The following is a 21363-nucleotide window of genomic DNA, read 5'->3' as shown; positions in this document are numbered from 1 at the left end:
GCTCCAAGTGCCATCACTGCCGGTTTGAAACCAGAATCCTCCTCTGGCACAGGCACTTCTGGAAATGCTTCTGATCATCATTCCACTGTGGATTAACTGTGAGAGAGGATACATGATATTGTTCTTCAAGGGGGTGTCTGGGTTCTTTAAAGCAGCAGACTGTGCACAAGGCAAAATACACAGTTAAATTAAGAACTAAAAACGCAGTGATCCAGTGCCAATTTTGTAGTGCTAATTTAATGGCTGGAGTTAAGAAAAAAGAGTTAAAATGTTAATTTTCAATCCATCCTGTTTGTTTTCTGTATATCTGATAGTGAAGGAGCTTTCTTGATGTGGTCTGGAATTCTTTTTGAGTGAGAGCAAGGAAGGCAAAGTCAAAGGCTTGTGATGAATGATAGAGTCATGTGGTGGTACATAAAGAATAAATGTGAATATAAATATGGTGTCGATTGGTTTTAATCTGACTGTAATGTTACATGCCTTAAGTTGAAGTCTCAGCTGATGAAATGTTAGATGTAATGGGATTTCTCACTGGAGGGGAACCCAGTGACAGTAGCTATAAACTAACTGGCTTCAGTACTGAGAGAAGTGTAGCCACAGCCCTGTTGTGGAGTCACTGTAGTTTCAGGATGTCATTGCTTCTGGCTATTGTGTTCTAATTCCTTAGGTTGGTATGCTGTGTGTGGGTCTATGCCTAGCCCTTCAGACAAGAACCAAATAAATACATTCTAATATGTCTGTCATATCTGGATGTGCAAAACATCACACAAATAATTAATTTTGCCTACAGGTCAGAATAATTCTGTTAAAAAAAAAAGACAAGAAATGGTCTGATGTTTGATAATGTTTAATGGGAGGAAAGTGGTTCTTTTTATCTTTTTTTTCTTTTAAAGGTGTAACAACAGGTTTCTAAAGTATTTTTGTTTGTATCTTTAGGAATGATGTTATTGAAGATAATGACACTGGTAGCAGTGAAAACACAGGAGACTGCTCTGAAGTATTGGTTTGCACTGATTTAGACAGTGAAGCTATGAAACATGATAGTGTAACTGAGGAAGAAGAAAGCATTCAGGTGAGAGGAAGAGTCTCCTGTATATCAAATCATAAGATGCTGCAACTTTAGTGCTTTAGAGATACAATTTTTCCGAAGAGCTCTGATGTAGCATTACAAGGTGCTCTTGCTCTGTGCAGTCAGTTGCCTTCCTTGTTGTGCCATGTGCACTGAGAAATCTCTTGTGTATTTTCGTGTGACTTGTTTGGACCCTGACTGATATTTTTCCATTCTTCTTTCACAGATACCAGCCCTTCCTTCTGCTGAGGTAAGTTGGTGTATGAGGCGGCACAGCCCTGGTTAGACCAGCATCTATGGTAGTAAAAGTAGTAAAGGAGCTGAGATTGCAGCATAGCCCAGAGTCACCTTGCATGGATCAGGAAAGGGTAATAGTCTCCTTGAGACTTTGCAGCCTCTTGGCTGTGCATGTGCTAGGAAGGTGTGGTTTTGTCAATAGCTAACTACAGCCTTTCTTCTCTATTTCCAGTTTCTTCTGTGGTAGGCAGAGATGTCCTGTTCTTTTCAGCACATCTTTATCTCTTCCCTAGTTGATGCAATCAAGGAATTCTGTAAAATATGTGCTGACAAAAATGAAATCAAGGATAAAAGTTAAAGTGCAACAGAGTATTCTTCCATTCTCTATCAAGCATATGCAGCTGTCAGATAGGCCCTCTTAATGAAAAAAAACCCAAATCTATAGTTCCGTATTTATTTGCTAACACTTTTGTTGCAAATCTAAATTATGAATTCTGTGGGTGGAAAGGTTTGTTATACATGTGTAGAGAATGCAATGATTTTCAGCTTCTTGCCTGTGAATCCATAAATCTTCCTGAGGGTTTCCTCAAAGATAACCAGATAACCAAGCCTATTGTTAGTAGACTTAAATTAACTGGAGGAATTTAATGGGTCTTTGAACTTGAAAATATGGGAATGGATACCTTAGCGTAGTGAAACTTGAGTGGTCTGGAATCTATTTTTATTAGAACAAAATGTTTCTGTAGTTCTTTTCACTTTTGTGATGTGGTCTGCTCTTAGGCTTTGCTTTGCTTTTGGGGATCCCAAATGACTCTTGAATCACCTAGCAAGCCAAAGTTTCCAGTTGTTCCCACAAACTAGCATATTGTTTTGGAATCCCATTCTGTAAACTAAATTTCACAGAATGTATTCATTGTCTTGGTTCTTCCCTTTAGCACCAAAACTTGGTCTAAAAAATAATTAGATTGTTATCCTATAGCACAAAATGCATAAAACTTGGTGTTGGATATAAAGAGGAACATGATGCATACAAGTGCACAATTTTGTTAGCATACCTGGTGTCATTCTTGGCCTTTTTTTGCTTTTTGATAGACTTCTGTCCATAGCTGGCAGTAGTAAGGTGACATTGGTATGGAGTTTTGTTTTTTTAATGGTAGTTTTTTACCAGCTTATAAACTGTTTCAAATGTTATTGGAGAGTTGTACCTTTTGGGGAGAGATTAAAGAGAAATGTGGTGATTCTCCTGTGTGGAAGGAGTTTGAGAGGAGCATGTAGGGTTGTGGGAAAAGAAAGCTCTGCATGTGAGTTCTCCTTTGGGCCCAAAGTGGAAATAGAAGCAGCTGTTTCTACAACTCCAGTAAGTGTGACTGTGCAAGACTTACACAGCTCATCTCCAGGGTGGAAATTATCTGCTGGAGTATGACAAATGCACTGTAATTAAAAATTGTTTCCCCAGCTTGGAATTTGACTTGAGGACTGAAATAATGTCAATGGAAGAATGGTGTTTTTTCTGACATGGGTGTCAGTTGCTATCAGCAGCATAAAACTGGCAACTGTTGGTGTGTTTGAAGTCTCCGGGTAACTTGATGTTACATTCAGACACTGTAAAGATCATTTTGTGAGAATTCCTGAAGTCTAAAACCAAATTACATACTTTATATTTCAGATGGTTTATCTGAAGATGAAAAATCATTATCTGATTTGTGGTGATCAAAACACCTGGTCACTGGCCTTACTTCAGATGTAAAAATGTCACATGGTTAAAAAGCATGATTTCCATCCCCACATACAAGAAACTTTTAGTTCTTGAGGGAGTTTCGTGGTCAGAGATGATTATGGAAATGTTTTCTGTTGAGAGAGCTATTTTCAATTCTTTCTAAACATATTTTTTCCCAACAGACTGCAGACATATTATTGAAACCATGTGATGAAGATGAAGATGATGATGGAGAAAAAAATAGTGAAAGGTTTGTGTTTTTCTGTAGTCATACAAACCTATATGATTAACCTACATCCTTTTATTTTTGTGAACAGCCCTATGTTCTGGGCAAGAGAAACAGAAGAATAAAAATTTATTTTCTTAAAAATATTTTGGCACATTTTACTGCTCTTAATGATTGAAGAATTAATGTTAGCAACAGTGACTAGCCAGAAAACTTTATTAATTTGCACCTTTAGTTCAACACTGATTGAAATTTCAGTTTTTGTTCAGCTGAATTTTAAAATGTTTACTCTCCATTGAGAATAAAGGTCTGAGCTGGTTTTATTTTGAGCTTTATTCAAGTCTAGTTGTTGTTTACATGCTACAACTTGAAATTCAATGTGAAGATCAGAAAGTGGAAAAAAAGTAATATAACTTTTATCCCCCAGAGTTTTAATTATTACCTTAAATAAATACATTGTCTATCTGCTTAAACTGCATGGGGTTTGTTAAAAAAAAAAAATACAAGGGGAGTGTGTAGTGTTTACTGTCCATTTAAATGATAATGTCCATTTAAAATGATGATGAGGTCTCTGTCTTCTTTTTAGGGAAAATAGTATATTGCTTGATGGCAATGATAGAATATCTTCAGAGGAAATTCTGGTAAGAAAGATTTCATTTATATACAGATAGCACCTTATAACAAATACAAATGTGAAGTAATGCAATAAATTTAGTTTTCAACATCTTCTGCTGGTTGGTGCTGCAAGGCTTGCAAGACTTCTCTGGTAGAGAGCTCATCATGTCACTTCACAGAAACTTAAGGCAGCACAGCAAGTTTATGCTTATGCATCTCATCTAAGAAATGTTTTGTAATGTAAATAATTGACTGCTGTTGGGGTGTGTGTCTCTATTTCTAATTCCTCAAGTTTGAAGAGATTTCTTTTTTCCTTAAAATTTCTAGAAGTGCTGGAACTGATTAAGTACCTGATTTCCAGCTGCTAAGTAATAATAAAATTGTTTTGTTCTTTAAACACAGGATTCAAGTAGCAAGACTTGTGATCTTAATGCAAACCCTGATTCAGAGGCGCTGGGGGATGGCAGCGTTAATGTTCCCGAGGAAGCCCCGGCTGTCCAAGTTCCACATCTGGATCTGAAGAATGTATCTGATGGTGACAAATGGGAAGGTAATTTTCACTCTTTAGCTCACACTATAGTTAGGGAGGAGTGATAAATAAAACTACATACGAAGTAGAAGCAGGAGACAACAACATGTTCCTGAACATGTGGTAAGATCAACCAAGTCATGACATAGGTCTCATCTTGTTTCAGAACCATCTGCAACTTAAGTAACAACCTTAAAAAAATATAAGGAAAAGCTAAAGAAAGAAAGCAAAAAAGTCCAAATTTCATGCTAGGTGTCATGTTTTGTTTTGTTTTTGTTTTTTATTGTTGTAAAAGTTCCATGACCCTGAGTCTCTTATCCAAGTCTTTAAAAACACTTTGTCTAATCATTTAGTTTAGCTAAAATTATAATTGTGTCTTGTCTTTGTTTTATTAAGTGTAAACTATTGAATTGGCTGAATTTGACTTAAAATCACTAACCTGCCAAACACAGCAGTTCATATTTCAATTTTTAAGAAAAATCTGTCAGTTGTTTTGGTTTCCATGTCATTGGACAACTTGAGGCAGCTCTAAATTTTCAAATAAAGGCTAAAGTTGCAGATGGATGTTTTTCTCTGCTCCTTCTCCTTTCATGATTTGCATTTTAGGAGAAGAAAAATACTTATAACAGTTTTCTCTCAGACAGGATTCCTATGTTTATGACCTTATTCTTCACTGCCTTTCAGGTTTAGCAATCCCCTGAGCTTGTGACTTGACTGAATTTTATTGCTCAAATATCTGGTTAAACTGTTAAAACTTCTATTTTACTTAAAACAACCGTAAGTCCTTTGTAAACAGAGCAAAACACTCTTGTCAATACCTTCTTTTCAAAATACTTCTGTTTTTATGTCTTCCTTATATCGTGTTTTCTCTACCTGGTGTTGGAGTCATCACTCCTTAAAATATGCAAATTATCTAAGCTGCTAAACCACTGTGAGCTGTCACTGACAGTGCAGTGGCCACAGGCCACTCATTTCTGGTTTGGAAAACTTGCAATACAACTTGATAGATGTGGTGCAGGTTAACTGTAAGGGACAGGGTTTTAACTTCCAGCAGGCTCTTCCAGTGACAGCTTGAGATGCCTTTAAGTGTCACAGTGAAACCTTAGCAAGACACTGGTGGCAAGAAATCACTGCATTTAACTTGTGGTTGCAGTGTTGGAAGTATTAAAATGAGGGAATTAAAACTGGAAAGTGTGTTCTGTAACAGTGCAGCATAGAGCTGTCAGCACATACAGCTTTCTCCTGAAGCTTAAGTGGTGAGAGCTGATTGTTAGTTTGTCACTGCTGTTGACTGGCTTGCAAATTAATTGCCTTCATGAGTCCACACTTCCCTTTTAACCCTTTTGCAAATAATGAGGTTTGCGACTTGTGATTGGCTTCATTAGTTTTGTACAACATTTGCTGGTTGGTGCTCTTGAGCTCTAGCAAACTGCACATTCAGAGTATGCCATGGCACAGAAAAGTCGAATTGCAGGCACCCAAAGACACTGATTCCATGTTTTCATTCTTGTTGCCCAAGTTAAGAACAGTCTAAAGCTAAAACATAAAAAACCTGCTTATGTTTTCAGTGTTTTATTAAGTTTATTGCTTACTTGCGCATTACATTTTGTTGCATCCTCTATTTGTGTTAAGATGACTTAATATGTATACTCAGAAGGTTTGTGGCATCCATTTTCATTATTTCCTTAAATTTGCTCATGAAATTGCTTTTGGTTTTACTTCCCCAAATAGCTTTATGACCTTTGTTTTGAAAATAAAGTAGTGTATCTGTTTATAAATTTATATTATAATTTCTTGGTATTAAATCATGTTCTTTGCAAGAGGTCTTAATTTCACTGTGAAGTATTTGAACGTTGACTATTCTTCAGCCCTGTTTAGGATGGTTGTTAGGAACTCAGCCTTCCAAGGCACTGCAAGTCCTTATGGCATTCCACTGAAGTAGTGACTTTGTTAAGAAATCTGTACTAGTCCAAATTAAGTTACAAGATTTGGGTAATTAAAGCCAATCTAATAGAAAACTCAAAGGCCTGTATGCAACAGAGTTCTTGAAAATCAACATCAATTGCTTGCTGGCCCAAGGCGAAAATGCAGAATGGTTGATTTATATTTCTGAGTATTTTTTCTGCATTTGCCCTGCTTTTTGGAAATCACCACCATCTCTATTATTTACAAGCTCTGAGCAAAAACATTAGAGCTTGCCTTTGTTCATGTGAGGATGCATGAGTCTCTTATTAAACTGCAATAAGTCTTTACTATTCCTCTACCAGTTCTTTGTAAACCTTTCCAGTAAAAAGTTCAAATTGGCTGTGGACTGAGCATCCTTACCTGCCATGGGAATTGCTTGGAAGCTGAGAGTGCTCAGGGCCTGGTCCAAAAAGATGGGATATTTTTCCCTGGTACTGTATCTTCCTGCTTTACATGTTATGTATAGTTTGTTCTGACTGTGCTGTGTGTTCACTTTAGTATTTTTGCCATTCTTTTTCATTTTATTAGCGCCATGCCCTATCACTTTCCCCCTCATTGATTTCAAAACAATGCATCTGCAGAGAGAAGGGGAGGGTAAGTATGGTTCGCCATACGTTCAGTTATCTGCCTTTTGATAGTTGATGGTTTGCTTTCTAACTAACCCTTCACCTGCTGTCCCTTATATCTTGGGAATATTCTGATCTGCAGTTTTTTTGTTGATTCAAAAAGGTGCCCTTCTTGTATCTTGTACTGTGCAAACAGGCAAGATCACAGCTGAAAAACAACAAAAAAATTCCCAATCATACTTAGTAAATGTGCAGTGGAAAGCAGGTACAAGGGTTATTTTTTTTTTAAGATTATTTTGTGGGTTTTATTGTTGTTCTGCACACTTTGAACCCAGTTTTCAAATTTCTGATTTGAACTAGGAAAAAGAGCAGGCAACTCTGAAAGGAAAAGGGGGGTGGGATTTTAAATTGAAGTAATTGAAAGGCTATGTCAGCTTTTTTTTTAGACGGGAAGAAAACCTTGTCAAAGAATTATGAGGAATGTTAGCCAGGACCTTTTCATAGGGATTTGAAAGAATTGATTGTTTTGGAATCTCCCTCCTAAAAAACCACCTTCCACAAATTAAGAAATCTCTTTTTCTCAGTGGTGTCAAGGTAGATTTTATCATAAAACCCAAGAACATTCCTTGAAAAACACTTAAGCAAATGGGCATTGTCCCTAAGGTACTGTCAGACTTTACCTGCAAAACCAAGAGGACCACCTTTCAAAGTACGTGTACGCTATGAAAATGAATTTCCACAGCAAAATACTGCACTGGACAATAAACATATTCTTATTTGATATTTCTGATACGTAAATAAGGCTCTATTACACTGTTGAACTGCTCAGAAATGCATACTCCCAAGATACACTTTGAAAAAGGGATCCTAGTGTGCATACTTCATTTCAGTACCTTTTTCTTTCGGTTATATGACAGAAATTGTAGCTTTCTGATGCATTTCACTGTTTTTATTCACTTTGTGTATGACACCACATCCTCTAGCGCATACAAGACTAAGCATTGGGTTCACATTTTTTTTCGACTCCTGTTGCTAGTTCTGGTAACAGAAAAGTACCATTTTGTGTCTTTTTTTTATCTTCTAGATCCATTTCCTGCTTTCAAGTCCTGGCAGGAGGACAGTGAATCTGGAGAAGCTCAGCTTTCCCCACAGGCTGGGAGGATGACTAATCATCCCTTGGAAGAGGACTGTCATCCCATATTGTCACATCGGAGTTTGGATTTTGGGCAAAGCCAACGTTTCTTACATGATCCAGAAACGCTGGACTCTTCATCCAAAGCACTTTCTTTCGTTAGGTGTGTATTTTAATGCAGCCTGGTGGGCAGGATGTGTTACTCCAGGGTGAAAATACAGCTGTTTGAGATTGTTGTTGGTTTTCATGATCTGAGTGAACTGAAGACCAAGGTCAAACATTGTGTGGCCATTTGGCTGCTCTGCCTGCCCAGGAACTGCTGGGGTGAGTTAGAGCAGAGGTTCGTCTGGGGTGGGATCGTGTCTCTCCAAGTGGCCTTTGACAGATGCTGAGGGAAAGAGGATAAAAATAGGACAAGATTGTAGAGCTTTCACTGGCATTTGGTCAGGGCTTCGGACAAATGGCACTTCCTAGGCAGAAAGTGGTATTTATATCCTTTGTTTACCAGGCTTTGCTAGACTCTGCTCTGATTTTATGTAAGCTCTGGCTTTTTTTTCTTATATTTTTTTAACCTAGTTTATTAGAGTTGTATTTTTTTAACCTAGTTTATTCAAGTAGAGTTTTCACTAAACAAGCTGCAGGTTATTTGTATGAACTGGGAAGTGTGACTGTCTATACTGTCTGCTACTGTTCCTGGGAAGGGGAAGTTGAGAAGAATTTTCATGCTTGTTAGGGAAGAAATAATCTCATAAAGCCTGAAACAGGAGATTGGAACAAGTTTAGGTTCTAGTTGTCTGTCTGGCAGATTTATTGATGGAGAAAGATCCTTGTGCAAGTTTTCTCCAATGAGCCACAGAAGATATTTAACAAGTATTGTTAAAGTGATGTAGAAGACTGACCTTCAGAAAAGTGCTAATGATAATAGCTGCCTGTGACAGTTCTCCTCATTCTGAAACAAATAAGGATCTGCTCTAGTAGATTATTAGATTAGTATTGCTAGTATCTTGAACGACATAGATTTCACTGGCTGTGTTGAGAGATGTTTCAGGCACTTTGTATAATAAGTGTTCTGGAAAATTCTTATGTCAGTCTCGAAACAACAAATGCTTTTCAAGAGCAACAAATGTCAAGGAGCTGTGTGAAAGATGATGTAAAACCAAAACCACATACTTTAGAAGTCTATTAGTAAAATCTAAGAAATGTATTAGTAAGACTAACAAATTATGTGGATACTTTTTGGCTCAATTATCTCTTAACTTGCCTGAGACAATTGAGTGAAGCTGCATAATTACCAAGGATTGTTCAGTGGTATTTTCTAGCCTGGGCTTTATTCTGTGCCCAGTACTTGAAGAACAACTGAGTGAAAAGTAACTTAGGTAAATAGCCCAGGCATCAGAAAGTTGGCAATTAATGTTACATTACACTTGAATTTCAAATACAGTTTTTCTGTTGTGGGTATTACTGATGTGAGGAAGACAGAAATAACATCAAATCTTGAAGGCAGCAGCTCAAAGCAGTTTGAGTAAATACCTCTTAAAACTTGAAATTAATGGATTATGAACTGGAGAAAAAAAATTATTAATCTCTGATTTGAATGTACATATTATTTGCACTCATTTAATTATCTAAATAACATTTTAAAAATGTTTTTAAACAGAACACGAAGAGCATCCTTTAGCTCAAAAGATGACAAAAGGGAAGACAAGACACCTTATCAGCTTGTCAAGAAATTACAGAAAAAAATAAAGCAATTTGAGGAACAGTTTGAAAAAGAGAAAAACAGCAAGGTAGGTTAGCACTTCTGTCTTATTCAGGATAAAGGACTGCATGGGAGGGCTGAGTGACTCTTGTAGTTCATTACTGAATAACTGTTCACAGATGAGAATTTTGTCACACACTACTGTATGCAAAAGGGAGCTGAGCAACAGCAGTATTAGCAAATGTGCCAGCATGCCAGAGCCAGAGGAGGACAGAGTAGCAGTTCTGCTGTGAGACTGAGGGCATTTCAGATGAGATGTGTGGAAAAGCAGAAGTGTCTTACCACTCTCTGGTTCAGCTGCTGAAGTTGTTTCAGTTTTATTTTCACAGGTGGTGCCTTATGTTGAGATCTGATCTGATACTGAGTGGCATTCCTGTAACTGCTCACATTCACCGTCACAAATATTACCAAATCTTGAAAGAAGTAGTTATAAACAAGATTTAGTGTGTTTGTTTTAATATGTAGTTTATTTGTATTTTTTTCAGCCCTCCTATAGTGATATAGCAGCCAATCCAAAAGTTTTAAAATGGATGACTGAACTTACCAAATTGAGAAAGCAAATAAAAGGTAAGAGATTGCTACAGTTTCTTATTCTCTGCTAACACAAATTATCTCCATGACTGAAATGGCTAAGTCATTCAGCAAACTTGCACAGCACACAAAAATGTTTCATTTCTACATTCTGCACTAGTCAAAAATCAAATTATTCTTATTTAGTTCTTTAAGAGAGAAACTTCCCCTATGCAAATTGCTATGTTCCTGTACTTGCAGCTAAATAAAATGTGTTGCTTCTTTTAAACCTTCAGATTGAGCAGTTTTTCCCATTTTAGATGCAAAGCAGAGGAGCTCAGAGGGAGAATTCATACCTCAAACACGTCCACGAAGTAACACACTTCCAAAAAGCTTTGGTTCCTCTCTTGACCAAGAGGATGAAGAAAATGAAGATGAGATGCGGGTTGTGCAGAAAGAGAAGAAGCCCACCAAGGAGGCTACACTTGAACTCATTTTGAAAAGATTAAAGGAAAAACGAGTTGAGAGATGTTTACCAGAAGATATAAAGGTAAGCATGAGGTTATGGATAGGCTCCTTCTGAGAGAATAAGGGGAAAATAGAGCACTTGAGATACCACTTTATCAACATGATGATGCCTCTGGCTAGCAGCCCTTTGCCAGGCCGTCATATTTCAGACTCAGTGGGGAAATTATCAACATGAACTACATTTTCCTTGCTCTATATAAAAATATTTACAAGTATGTGCTGACAGTATTGAACAGCTTTAAATGGAGGAAGGTGGGTTGTATGATGTTAACTAAGCTGAGTTTGGCTTAGGCATCTGGATAAAAGTGACTTGTGTTTGATTAAATGCTAATTATTCTTGATAGAAAATGACAAAGGACCATTTGGTAGAAGAGAAAACATCTCTCCAGAAGAGCCTCCTGTATTATGAAAGCCAACATGGACGGCCGGTAATGCTTGGCTTTATTTCAAACTGTGCCATTGTGTGCATAGACAGCAGTAACTCCTGAGCAGTTGTAAGACCAGAACTTAATGCTGGTGTGGGGGGTTGTTCTTTTTCCTTCTCCAAAACACAAAGTTATCTATTGGCCTCCATGTTGCCATCTGAGGAACTTGCTGCATTGACTTCTAAAAAAAGAAAAAAGTATGTATTAATAGGCCCCCTTTTCAGAAATCAGCAGGTTGTTGGAGTGTGCAAAGTGATGGGTGTCATTTGGTGCCTTGTGTGTCTGTGAGGCAAAGAGATGTCTTAAAAATAAACAAGATCATTGAATTTCCTCAGAAAAGACCAGAAATGTTATTCTGGATTTCACAAAAACAGAAATGAAAGGACAGTTCCCAGCCCTCTTCTCTACAGTTTCATCTTTTTCTTTTTTCCCCTTTCATTTCTGTAGAACCATCATCATTGCCAGGCACACATCTTTTCCCCCAGTTCTTGGTCCCTTTTTTGCCTCTTTTCCATGGATATTTAAATACAAGGTTTCCCTGTGCAAAGCTCCACTAATTTTTAGGAAGCATTTAAATATTTTCCCTGAAAAATATCAAAGTGAGAGGTATCAAAGTGAGAGGGAATGAAAAAGCAGCCACTTATTCCCTTTTATCTGCATAAACCCCCTTTCAGTTAAAAGGTAGTTTTATGTTCCTAGTTGGATCATTGGTAGCCTGGCAGGAGAAGCACACGGCTTTGTGTTTGCTTGTCTGTGATTGAGTGACCGGTATAATTAATTCTGTGGTTTCTCTGCCTCTAGGTTACTAGAGAAGAAAGACATATTGTGAAGCCACTTTATGACAGATACAGACTTGTAAAACAAATGTTAACTAGAGCAAGCATTACTCCTATTCTTGTGAGTAAAACAAATGCTATTTCTGTTTATTTTCCCACTTTTGAACTGCGAGGCTGCCTTTAGAAGAGCTAGTAACACTGTTCTGTGAAACATCTTTCTTGTGGAAGATAAGATATTGTTGTCATTGTACTTGAGGCATTTGATTGATTTACTGCTGAGAGCAGAGCAGTTCCAAGCTGTCTGTGACCTTGATGGCTCTTGGGAATTAAATGGTTCTCTGTGGAAGTAAGTGAGCTGTGCTAACTTGCTGTAGCTGAGATGTCCCCAAGTGCCTGTGCTAGGTATGGATCCACAGGACATACTGTACTTTTAGTCCTCCCCAGAATAGTAACACCAGTTGCAGTGCAGGTTGCTGTCAGCAGAGGCTTGAGTGACAGGATTGCCATCAGAACCATTTCATTCCTTCATGCTTCCCCAGAGAGAGACATATTACCAGCACCTGCAGCATCTGTACAACATCCGTGCTTTTTCATTGTGTTTTCACTTCATTTCCTTCTGAATTTTCTATCCTCTCTCTGTGTTCTTCTAAGAGATGAGGAAGAAAAGTTGTCATACTGTGCAAGGAAATTGATGTAACCTTGTTTATAGTACCTGTAAAGCAGCTGGGGAACGACAGCCAGCTGTTTTGTTCTGCATGAGCCATAATCCAAGCCTTACATACTGACCCAGACTTGCAACATAGCTGTTTGGATGTTGGCTGCTGACCCTTTTGGAAGGAAGGGACTGCATAGCTGTTGTAAGATAATCTCTTTGCATACAGACAGTTCTTCTCAGACACAGGTAGCTGGGCTTACTCAGCAGGAACTTAATCTGCTATTTACATTGTCACTGGCAGTTCTGAGCTCTCCCCTCTAAGCTGGAGTACACCAAGATAAAGTGACCAGATCAGGATTCTGCCTTTCCTGTACGTACATTGTTTTTGGTGGCTCCTTTTAAAGAAAAACATGATTTGCATCACAGTCAAGTTTAAGGGCTTTTCTATAAGAATCTCTTTCTGAAATCCATAAACACAGGTTGCTCTTAAGCACCCATGTTTTTCCCTGTGACTGGTGGGTCACAGCTTTTTGATAGTGCCCTTGACTGACTGAGCTCTATCCCATCTCTCCCCTCAGAAATCTGACTCTTCAGCTGAGATGGATTTTACATTCTGGGTAGCCTTATGACTGTACCATAAGGTTTTTTTGGCTGTGGAATAAAGGAATGGGTGATAGCCCACCAGAAGGACTTTAAATTCAGAAGAGATGTCAGTAACATGATTCCTAAACTGTGCTGTAGGCAGCACCTGTAAAAACTTTTTCACTGGTTGAAACCTATAAGAGACATGAGGAGCTCTCTTTTATTGCCAAGGATTGTTCTGTGGTAACTTCTAAGTAATCCTATATTTAGTTCCAGATATTTAAAGAATGGATTTTTAGGTTTATAGGACAATTGATTCCATGAGATATCTCTTACTCTTTCCTGGTACACCAGTGACACACACTGAAGTCTGTATGGAAATGTCCAGAGAGGCAGAAGACTATTTACCCTTCACAAATGAAAGTTTTTGACAGGCCATTCTCTGTGTGGCTTTTGTGTTTCACCTTTTTACTGTCCAGAGACCATCTGTTGGAATTGCTTCTGCTGTCTGGGGATAAGGGATGAGCAAGACTCTATGGCAGGTGTGCAGCAGGCACTTGGACAGGGACACCTGCTTTAGGCTGGAGTTCAAAAGATTTTGACTCTGGTGTGGCAACATTCTGATTTCACACTTCCACCTGCAGGGCCTCAGTGTGTCTGGAAAAGGAACCAGGCAGGATTATTATGGATGCCTGGCAGGAGATAAGCAGCTCTGGCCTTTGTAACTGTGCTTTGGTTTGGGGGGGACAAGAATAAATACAAAATTCGGAGCTATCATTGCACTTTATGAATCTTCTACAAAACATGGAGAGAGCAAATGCTTTTTATTTTAAGTCTGAAAAGGAATATTTTAAAATAAATTATAAGCTACAACAATTATTTCTGTGTCAAGGATACCTTGAGTACCTGAGCTTTGTGGGTTGTATGGTTATTTGTGGTCTGTAAGTATGTTTGCAGTCTTTTATTCATCTCAAAGAGGAAATATTGGCTGATTACAATGTAATTCTGACTTCAAAGAGCACTGGATGTCTTACTGTACATTTTGAAAAAAATTTCCATTTTTTCAGGGATCACCATCAACCAAGAGGCGGGGGCAGATGTTACAGCCCATTATTGAAGGTGAAACTGCCCATTTTTGTGAAGAAATTAAGGTAGGTGCAGTGCATTTAACAAATACTGCCCAGCACTTGTAATAGGGAACTGAAATACATAGTATTTGTTTTGAATTTCTGTTTTCACTTTCAGGAAGAAGAGGAGGAAAGTGATAGTTTGTCTACAGACCTGAATGAAATCTTAAAAACTGCTGCCCAAACACAGCCCATTCTAAGCCCAGTTGAAAACTCTGAGTCTGATATTGAAGATGGTCAAGAGAAACTCACCCGGGACCTGAGGCTCTCCAGCACTAGAGCTGCTTCTATGTATGGATAATTAAGTGGATAATTTAATTATACTAGTTGTAATTATTGTAGTTAGAGTCATGATACTAAATCTATGATGTTGGATGAAAGGGAGTGACATGTTCAGCACTCCTCAGGAAATGTTTGGATTGAATGAGTATTCTTTGCTCTGACATGTCTGACTAAGATCTTTTTGTACTCAGTGAATTATTTAGTATCTTCTAAACTTTCTTCAGCCTTACTTGAGCTGTGTAGACAGCAGAGAATTTATACCCCTTTATTAACTGCTAGTTTGTTCTCAATATTTCACTTTTAAACTGACAGCATGTTCCTTATGAGCCAGACAAATAAATTATTAGTGGAGCTAGCTCAGTTATTTCTGAGAAATATAAATTCTATTGTACGACCAACATATTTTTCTTTAATTTGAAATTTTTAGGCCTGAATTATTGGAGCAACTGTGGAAAGCCAGAGCTGAGAAAAAGAAGCTACGTAAGACATTGCGAGAATTTGAAGAGGAGTTTTATCAGCAGAATGGAAGGTTTGTTTAGCATAATGCCAGATGCTGGGCTGCAGCCTCATTATGTAGCCAAGTGTATTTTCTAACTTTGAATGTTGTCAGCTGGAATCTGATCTGTTTTGATCTGCTGTGAATAATCTCCTGAGTGAGATAGCTATGTGTATTTTTAACAGTTCCATTTAAAAAAAATAGCATTTAAAAATACCTACTAGAAAGTATGATTTTTTTTTTAATTTTAAAAACCCCATATTATCCCTGTTCTTTAACACAGGGCAGGATAAATTTCCCATTTGCCCCTTGTTCCAGTAGGTCAGTTCTGGCAGTGGATATTTGCTTTACCAGTAAAGGTTTTTATCATTTTTATTCTCCATATAGTTTAGTTATTTTAGGTTTCTTACTTGAATTTGTTTTGTCATGAATTGGATTGCATTGCTGCCCATTGTATTTTTGAGATGTCTCTTGTCATGAACAAAGCTAACAACACTCCTAAGAGGTCACTTCCTTGACTGGCAAATGCTCTCACTTGTCTGTGCCTTCTCCTGTATTTCTCCTTAACTACCAACTGCTGGACCACTGGTTACACAAATTCCAGTAACTTGGCTTCATTGTCCACTTACTGAGTTTGGGACAAAACTCCTTTTGACTTCAATGGCAAATAATGAGATTAATCATATTAATAGATTATTTATTATGGTCCAGTAAGAATAATACTCTGCTGCCAATTTGTGGGTCAATCTACTTACAGTAAGAAACATAGATTGACTTAAATTTGTCTTTTTCTATAGTGTGTACACAGGATCTGAAGTGAAACTCTTCATATCCTGTTAGTAAAATTCCCAGGAGAGCTTAGGATAATGATTATTACCCAATTACCCAATGTGCCGAATAAATGCTGCTGGGTTTTCAATTCAGTTTTTTAGGTGATGGTAGTTTTAACTACAGTAAACTAAAATATAATGTCATGCCTGTTATTGGTGAACAAGCTGCTAATAATATTTTCTTCTGCCCTAAAATAACTTCCTGTAGCTGCTTCTGTGTTTGGCTTGCTGCAGGATGGAGAATTTGGTTGAAATTTTGACATTTTTCTTTTTACAGGAACGTACAGAAAGAAGATCGGGTCCCAATGCTGGTTGAGTACAGGGAGTACAAGAAAATCAAAGCCAAACTGAGGCTGTTAGAAGTCCTTATCAGCAAACAAGATTCTTCAAAATCAATTTAAATTATATTCCTCCAACGTGTTGAGTAACATGCTGTTTCCATATACTACCCCTGTACTTATCGGGTGCTTGTGTTCATGTGTCATGCACTGTTGAAAGAATCCAGTTTGTGCACTTTACTGTGGTGCCACTAGGACATGTTTGAAGGGTAAGTAGGTCCTGTCTAGAGAGCAAATAAGGTTTCTGAATTTGAGACTGCTCTATCCAACTTTAGCAAACACAGTTTCCATCAAAGTTTTGTATTCCAGATGCATCCATCCTGTTCCAAAACAACCATAGCTTTTTTTATCTTTAGCATTCAAGAACTTTGAGACTTTTGTTATTACTAACCTTTTGCATTGTTGAAGAAATTATTAATACTGTAATCCTACTCCGAACTATTCCTCTTGCCTAAAAAAAATCAGCAAATTAAGGGTACAGCTCTTAATTCTTGGAACACTTAAACAGACTGTAATTCCTTTCAAAGGACTGCTGTGGAACAACTTTGATTTTTTGGTATTCTAAATTGCACCTGTACACAGTAATAATTAACGTCTATGGATTTTGCTCATTAGTGGTCACGTTTCCTCCTTGATAAAGATGACAGTGGACAAACCAGAAAGTGACCTTTCCTTAGTGGCTTTTAAACCTTGGAAAACTGAAAAGTTCAATCACATGCTGCCTACAGGACTCATGTCATTGTTGTTCATTTGATCCCTTTTTCGGTTGTTGTTTATCAGCCAGTGGTGACGTAGTGTTTGGGCTGAATTGGATACGGCATCTCCGCTTTCGGAAGATTTGAGGAGCACAGTGAACACTTTGGTGTTTGGGAAGTCTGGTGGCGCTCAGACTTGTGTGGCTCCACAGAAAGGAGCTGTCTTAGGACAGTTAAAATCCCACTGTACCTGAAATGAGTATGGTGTCAAGGGCTAAAATCAGTGTAGTTAGCACACACCACAGGGACAACTGTCGGTTTGGAGTGGAAAGATTACTGCTGTTTATCACGGTTTTGTTTTACAGTTGGAGAATAAAAATACATTATCTAATCCTTACGATGTAAGCAAAACAGTTTATGGGCCTTGCATGATTTAGCTTCAGAGTTGAATCTAAATAATGTTTTGAGTATCACATCTGCTGTGCTGAATGATGATTTAGGGAGTAGCTTTGCTCTGCAGCAGCCATCCGCAGCTGTTTCTGATATGGCAAAATCAAAATGTTAATTTCAGCTGGTGCTTTCTCAGTTTTTTTTTTTGTTTGTTTTGTTTCAGTGTATCAGTTTGATTGTGGCCATATTTTGCATGCACCTACTCTCACTGCATGTTTTTATGACTGGCTAATGTCAACATAGCAATGATTCACTCTGCTTTATGAAAGACCAAAAATGAACTTTCTCATGATGTAAGAAATGGCTTGCACATAACTTCAGAGACTTGCTGTTCTGTCATGAAGCATATGAAATAGGTTGCAAGTAGGATTTTTAGTGCTCAGATTTCATTTGTGTACTGTAGAATACTTCTTGGTTTGTTTTACTCTCCTTGTAGGCACGTAATTTTGGAATTCAGAAAAAAAAAAAAGCACTAAAACTATTGAGCACTGGTGGTATGCCTTTTTTTCTTTCCTTTTTTTTTAACTGCAAAGTGATCTGGGACCTTAGAGAACTATGAGGTTAAAGTAGTCTTTGAGACCATTTACCAATTTTATTCAGTTCCATTGTGCAATGTACACTTCAGTTCCTTTTCTATCAGTCTGCAGACACGGGTGTATCCAAACATTGAAACTAATGTGTACTGTATAGTGTTGTACATGAATGTTTGTGTTTTATATACCACATGCAAAATGTCAATATGCACTATTTAAATGTTTTAAATAATATATTCCTCCTTTATAATGCTTAAATCTATATGATTCCAATATTTTTATAAGTGAGTGAGTGATCAGACTGGTTCCAATTCAGAATTAACAGCTGCTTTGTGTTTGTTATGCAGTGTTTGGCTGTTTATTCAGTATAGTAGATAAGCATGGCAACAGTTATGCTGAGTGTGTTTTGTGCCATCCTTGTTGAGCAATAAATAAATGGTAGAACTAGGCATTTTGTGATATAACAGTTTTACTTTGGTAAAAGCAAAACCTATATATCTATATGGATATATAGATATGGAATATATATAACTAAACCAGATATAATTGCATTGCTATGTCTGGTGCTCATTGTATAGACTTTTATAATAAAAGTACCTTAACCTTTATTGTCTTGTATCTTTGTATCTCATCATGCTTTCTCCTCCACTGCTGTCTCTTAAAAAGGAGTGCTGGGTCCTTTGCTGCTCCTGTTGGTAGCTGCAGGGTGTTGAGGTGGGTCTGATTCCCAGATGTGCCCTGGTGAAGGCTGGGTCAAACTGCATCCCCTGGGGCCACGTTCTGCCTGTGTGGGAGAGGGGAGAGTGGCCTTGGATCGTGGTGCCACCTGGGCTTCAGCTCCTGCTGCGAGTGACACGGGAGCACACTGGGAGATGGCTCCTTCGTGCCCCAACAGCAGCAGGGTGGGTGCAGGTGGGGCAGGGAGCCACCACTGGGACAGTTCCTTCACTGCCCTCAGCTGAGCACATCCATCGTGTCTCTGTATCCACGAGGATCTCTCATCCCTGGAATCAGTGCTGCAGTGGTCACTGCTGTTTGTGGCCTGGAAACTGCTCTTGCACACTGCTGCACGCGCCAGAGGATGCTTTTCCTCTGAACTAAACAGCCTCTATTTCACAGTATGTTGTGGGTTCACAGAAAATGGTCAAGGTCTTTAAAGCTGACTCTCGTGTTGTGTTCTGTGAAAATTGCCTCTCTTCAGCCTAAGGCGTGGCAGGGGCTGAAGAACTGAAGGTGAAGACTCTGATTGTGGATGTGTGGCACTGCAGGTAAATGGGAACAGGAAACCAGCAAGCTGAGGGAGCAGGTGAGTGAGAGGAGATGGAAAGCAGCCTTGGGCATGTTCTTTGGGTTGGGACAGAATATCTTTCCCTCTGATCACGTGGCTTTTCTCTGAAAACAGGGGAAAGAAATTTTTAGGACATTGGCCTGAAGAATGAACAAGGTTCCTACTGATCTGTTCTATAATCCCCTATTTTTCCTTAAATCATTTATTTAATGAAGCTTGCTGTGATCAGGACAGTAATAAGGAAAAAAGTTCCCTCAAAGATGGTTTAGTGGGAACTGCTGCAAAGTGATGTGCATTGAACTAAGATTTTAATGAGGAAAATAACTGTGTTGAACACTATTAGTTAAAATGGAGGAGCAGCATGTTTTTGAGCGTGCAAAAAGCTGTTATATTAGGAAAATCTTCTATTACTGGAGAATTGTAATAGAATTGTTCTGAGACAATGCAAGTCTAGAGTTTTTGCCTCTTCAAACAGATTTGCCTGAGCCGTTGTGTCACTGCAGGGCACAGAGCTTGCAGGGGAAAGCCAGGCAGGATCTCCTGTGCCCCGGGGGAGTGAGGTGAGGTTGAGAAGTGTTTGAAGGCTCTTTTGGGAAGTTCTGGGAGAGGAAATGTGTCCAAAGGTTTTGAGGCTCTGTATGAGAGGGCTGCCAGGATTAGGAAAGGTTGGAGATGTCAAAGGTGTCACACACCTGCTTTTCTGCTGTCAGGCTATTGAGTAATCCGGATAAACAAATCGCCGGTGACCTCTGTGTTCTGGGACAAGTGTCCTGGGCTACTGCCTGGCAACAAGATCCCTTGGGAGGGGAAGGGACTAGGGCTTTCGTTTTTAAAACTGGTCCTTTCAGAAGAGAGCGGATGGCTTGGCTTGGCCTGGAGACCAAAGTGCGGAATCGGTGACCCCTGGTGCTGTGCTGTGCCCTGTGCTCTGACTGTGCTGTTGGGCTGGAAATCCCCTCCTGGGACCCTTCCAATGCCTCTGCTCCCTTCTCCGTGACCCTGCTCCTCCACACTGGGGTTAGACACGGGGAGAGCAGAGCCCTTGTGGCAGCCGTGATAATGCGGGACATCGGCTTTAAAACACAGCTCCTTGTAGGATTTGTCTAAGATTCGGGGGCACTGGGCTGTGTCACGCAGGAACGGAGATTTGCCGGGGCAGGGAGCGGGGCTGCATCCCGGCGCTGGCCCGGGTTTTCCCGTGGCTCTGTCGGATGGCAGCAGCCTGGACACGTTTTCCTTCTCCTGCAGCTGAGGCCGAGCGACAAGCGGGCAGCAGCGACTGCCTGGGACTGCACAGCTCCCGGCCCGCGCGTGGCTTGTCCCTGGGCTACGGGAATGAAGGGCTTGAGGAATAAAAGTGATGTTCCCGGAATTCCGGCTGTGCAAGGACGAAGCGAAGCGCCCTCTGGTGCCGGCAGCCGTGAGCTCCTGAGCCGAGGAAAGACACTGGGGGTTTTTCCTGAAAGTTGCAATTTATCCTTTTTCCTCTGCCGGTAGGAATTGCTGAGAGATTAGCGCTAACCGCGGCAGCTGATGCATGAACGGAGCAAGGGGCGCGGGTGTGAGGCAGCAGGGCCGGGATGCTGCCAGGGCTCGGGATCTGCCCCTCGGTCACAGCTGAGTCCCAGAGCTGCCGGAGCAAGGCACAGGAGTCGATGTCATTCATGGAACATTTGTAGTTCCAGCAGGGCAGCAGTTCTCAGAACAGCACCTGAAAGGTGAAAGGTTCCGAGAAAAGACCCAGAAGTTGTTTATACATTTACTGACAGTCCTGCTCCTCTTGTCCAGAAATAGTTAAAAAAAGGCGGGTAGTTGGTTTTAATTAAACTGTGTAGTTGGTTTTAATTAAACTGTGTGAACTGTCTGTTACCAGCTGAGCTCAGACGTTTAGCTGGGCCCTCTTTCCTGAAGCTCTACTGAATCCTTCCCTCCCAGAGGGTAACTGTTGTCAACCAGTATAAAAGCACTTAAAACATCTTAAAATCACTGACTTTGTGCAGTTCTGCCTCTCGGGTTGTCACTCAGTGAGGTTT

The 21363-nt window shown here is 39.4% G+C and overlaps 1 protein-coding gene across 6 annotated transcripts in view; it reads left to right on the top strand.

Moving 5' to 3' along the window:
- Positions 1 to 18650, top strand: part of FAM13B (family with sequence similarity 13 member B) — a 44408-nt gene extending 25758 nt beyond the window's left edge. For 3 of the 6 annotated variants that reach the window (XM_021552265.4, XM_085591296.1, XM_085591297.1), the window contains exons 10-25: positions 937 to 1072; positions 1296 to 1319; positions 3206 to 3273; positions 3836 to 3890; positions 4267 to 4414; positions 6887 to 6952; positions 8009 to 8219; positions 9714 to 9843; positions 10301 to 10382; positions 10646 to 10875; positions 11198 to 11281; positions 12080 to 12175; positions 14359 to 14442; positions 14537 to 14709; positions 15128 to 15229; positions 16304 to 18650. In XM_021552265.4, the coding sequence (XP_021407940.2) occupies positions 937 to 1072; positions 1296 to 1319; positions 3206 to 3273; positions 3836 to 3890; positions 4267 to 4414; positions 6887 to 6952; positions 8009 to 8219; positions 9714 to 9843; positions 10301 to 10382; positions 10646 to 10875; positions 11198 to 11281; positions 12080 to 12175; positions 14359 to 14442; positions 14537 to 14709; positions 15128 to 15229; positions 16304 to 16427 (1813 nt within the window). In that variant the 3' untranslated portion in view covers positions 16428 to 18650. The remainder of the gene's footprint in view (positions 1 to 936; positions 1073 to 1295; positions 1320 to 3205; positions 3274 to 3835; positions 3891 to 4266; positions 4415 to 6886; positions 6953 to 8008; positions 8220 to 9713; positions 9844 to 10300; positions 10383 to 10645; positions 10876 to 11197; positions 11282 to 12079; positions 12176 to 14358; positions 14443 to 14536; positions 14710 to 15127; positions 15230 to 16303) is intronic. The other 3 variants (XM_021552267.4, XM_021552266.4, XM_085591298.1) reach the window with 3 other exon arrangements.
- Positions 18651 to 21363: the final 2713 nt, after the last annotated feature.

This window comes from Lonchura striata, chromosome 13 (genome assembly GCF_050655825.1).
Source record: "Lonchura striata isolate lonStrDom1 chromosome 13, ASM5065582v1, whole genome shotgun sequence".
In the NCBI taxonomy this organism is placed as follows: domain Eukaryota; kingdom Metazoa; phylum Chordata; class Aves; order Passeriformes; family Estrildidae; genus Lonchura; species Lonchura striata.
Note: the sequence above shows the minus strand (reverse complement) of the source record. Positions and strands in the feature narration are given on the sequence as shown.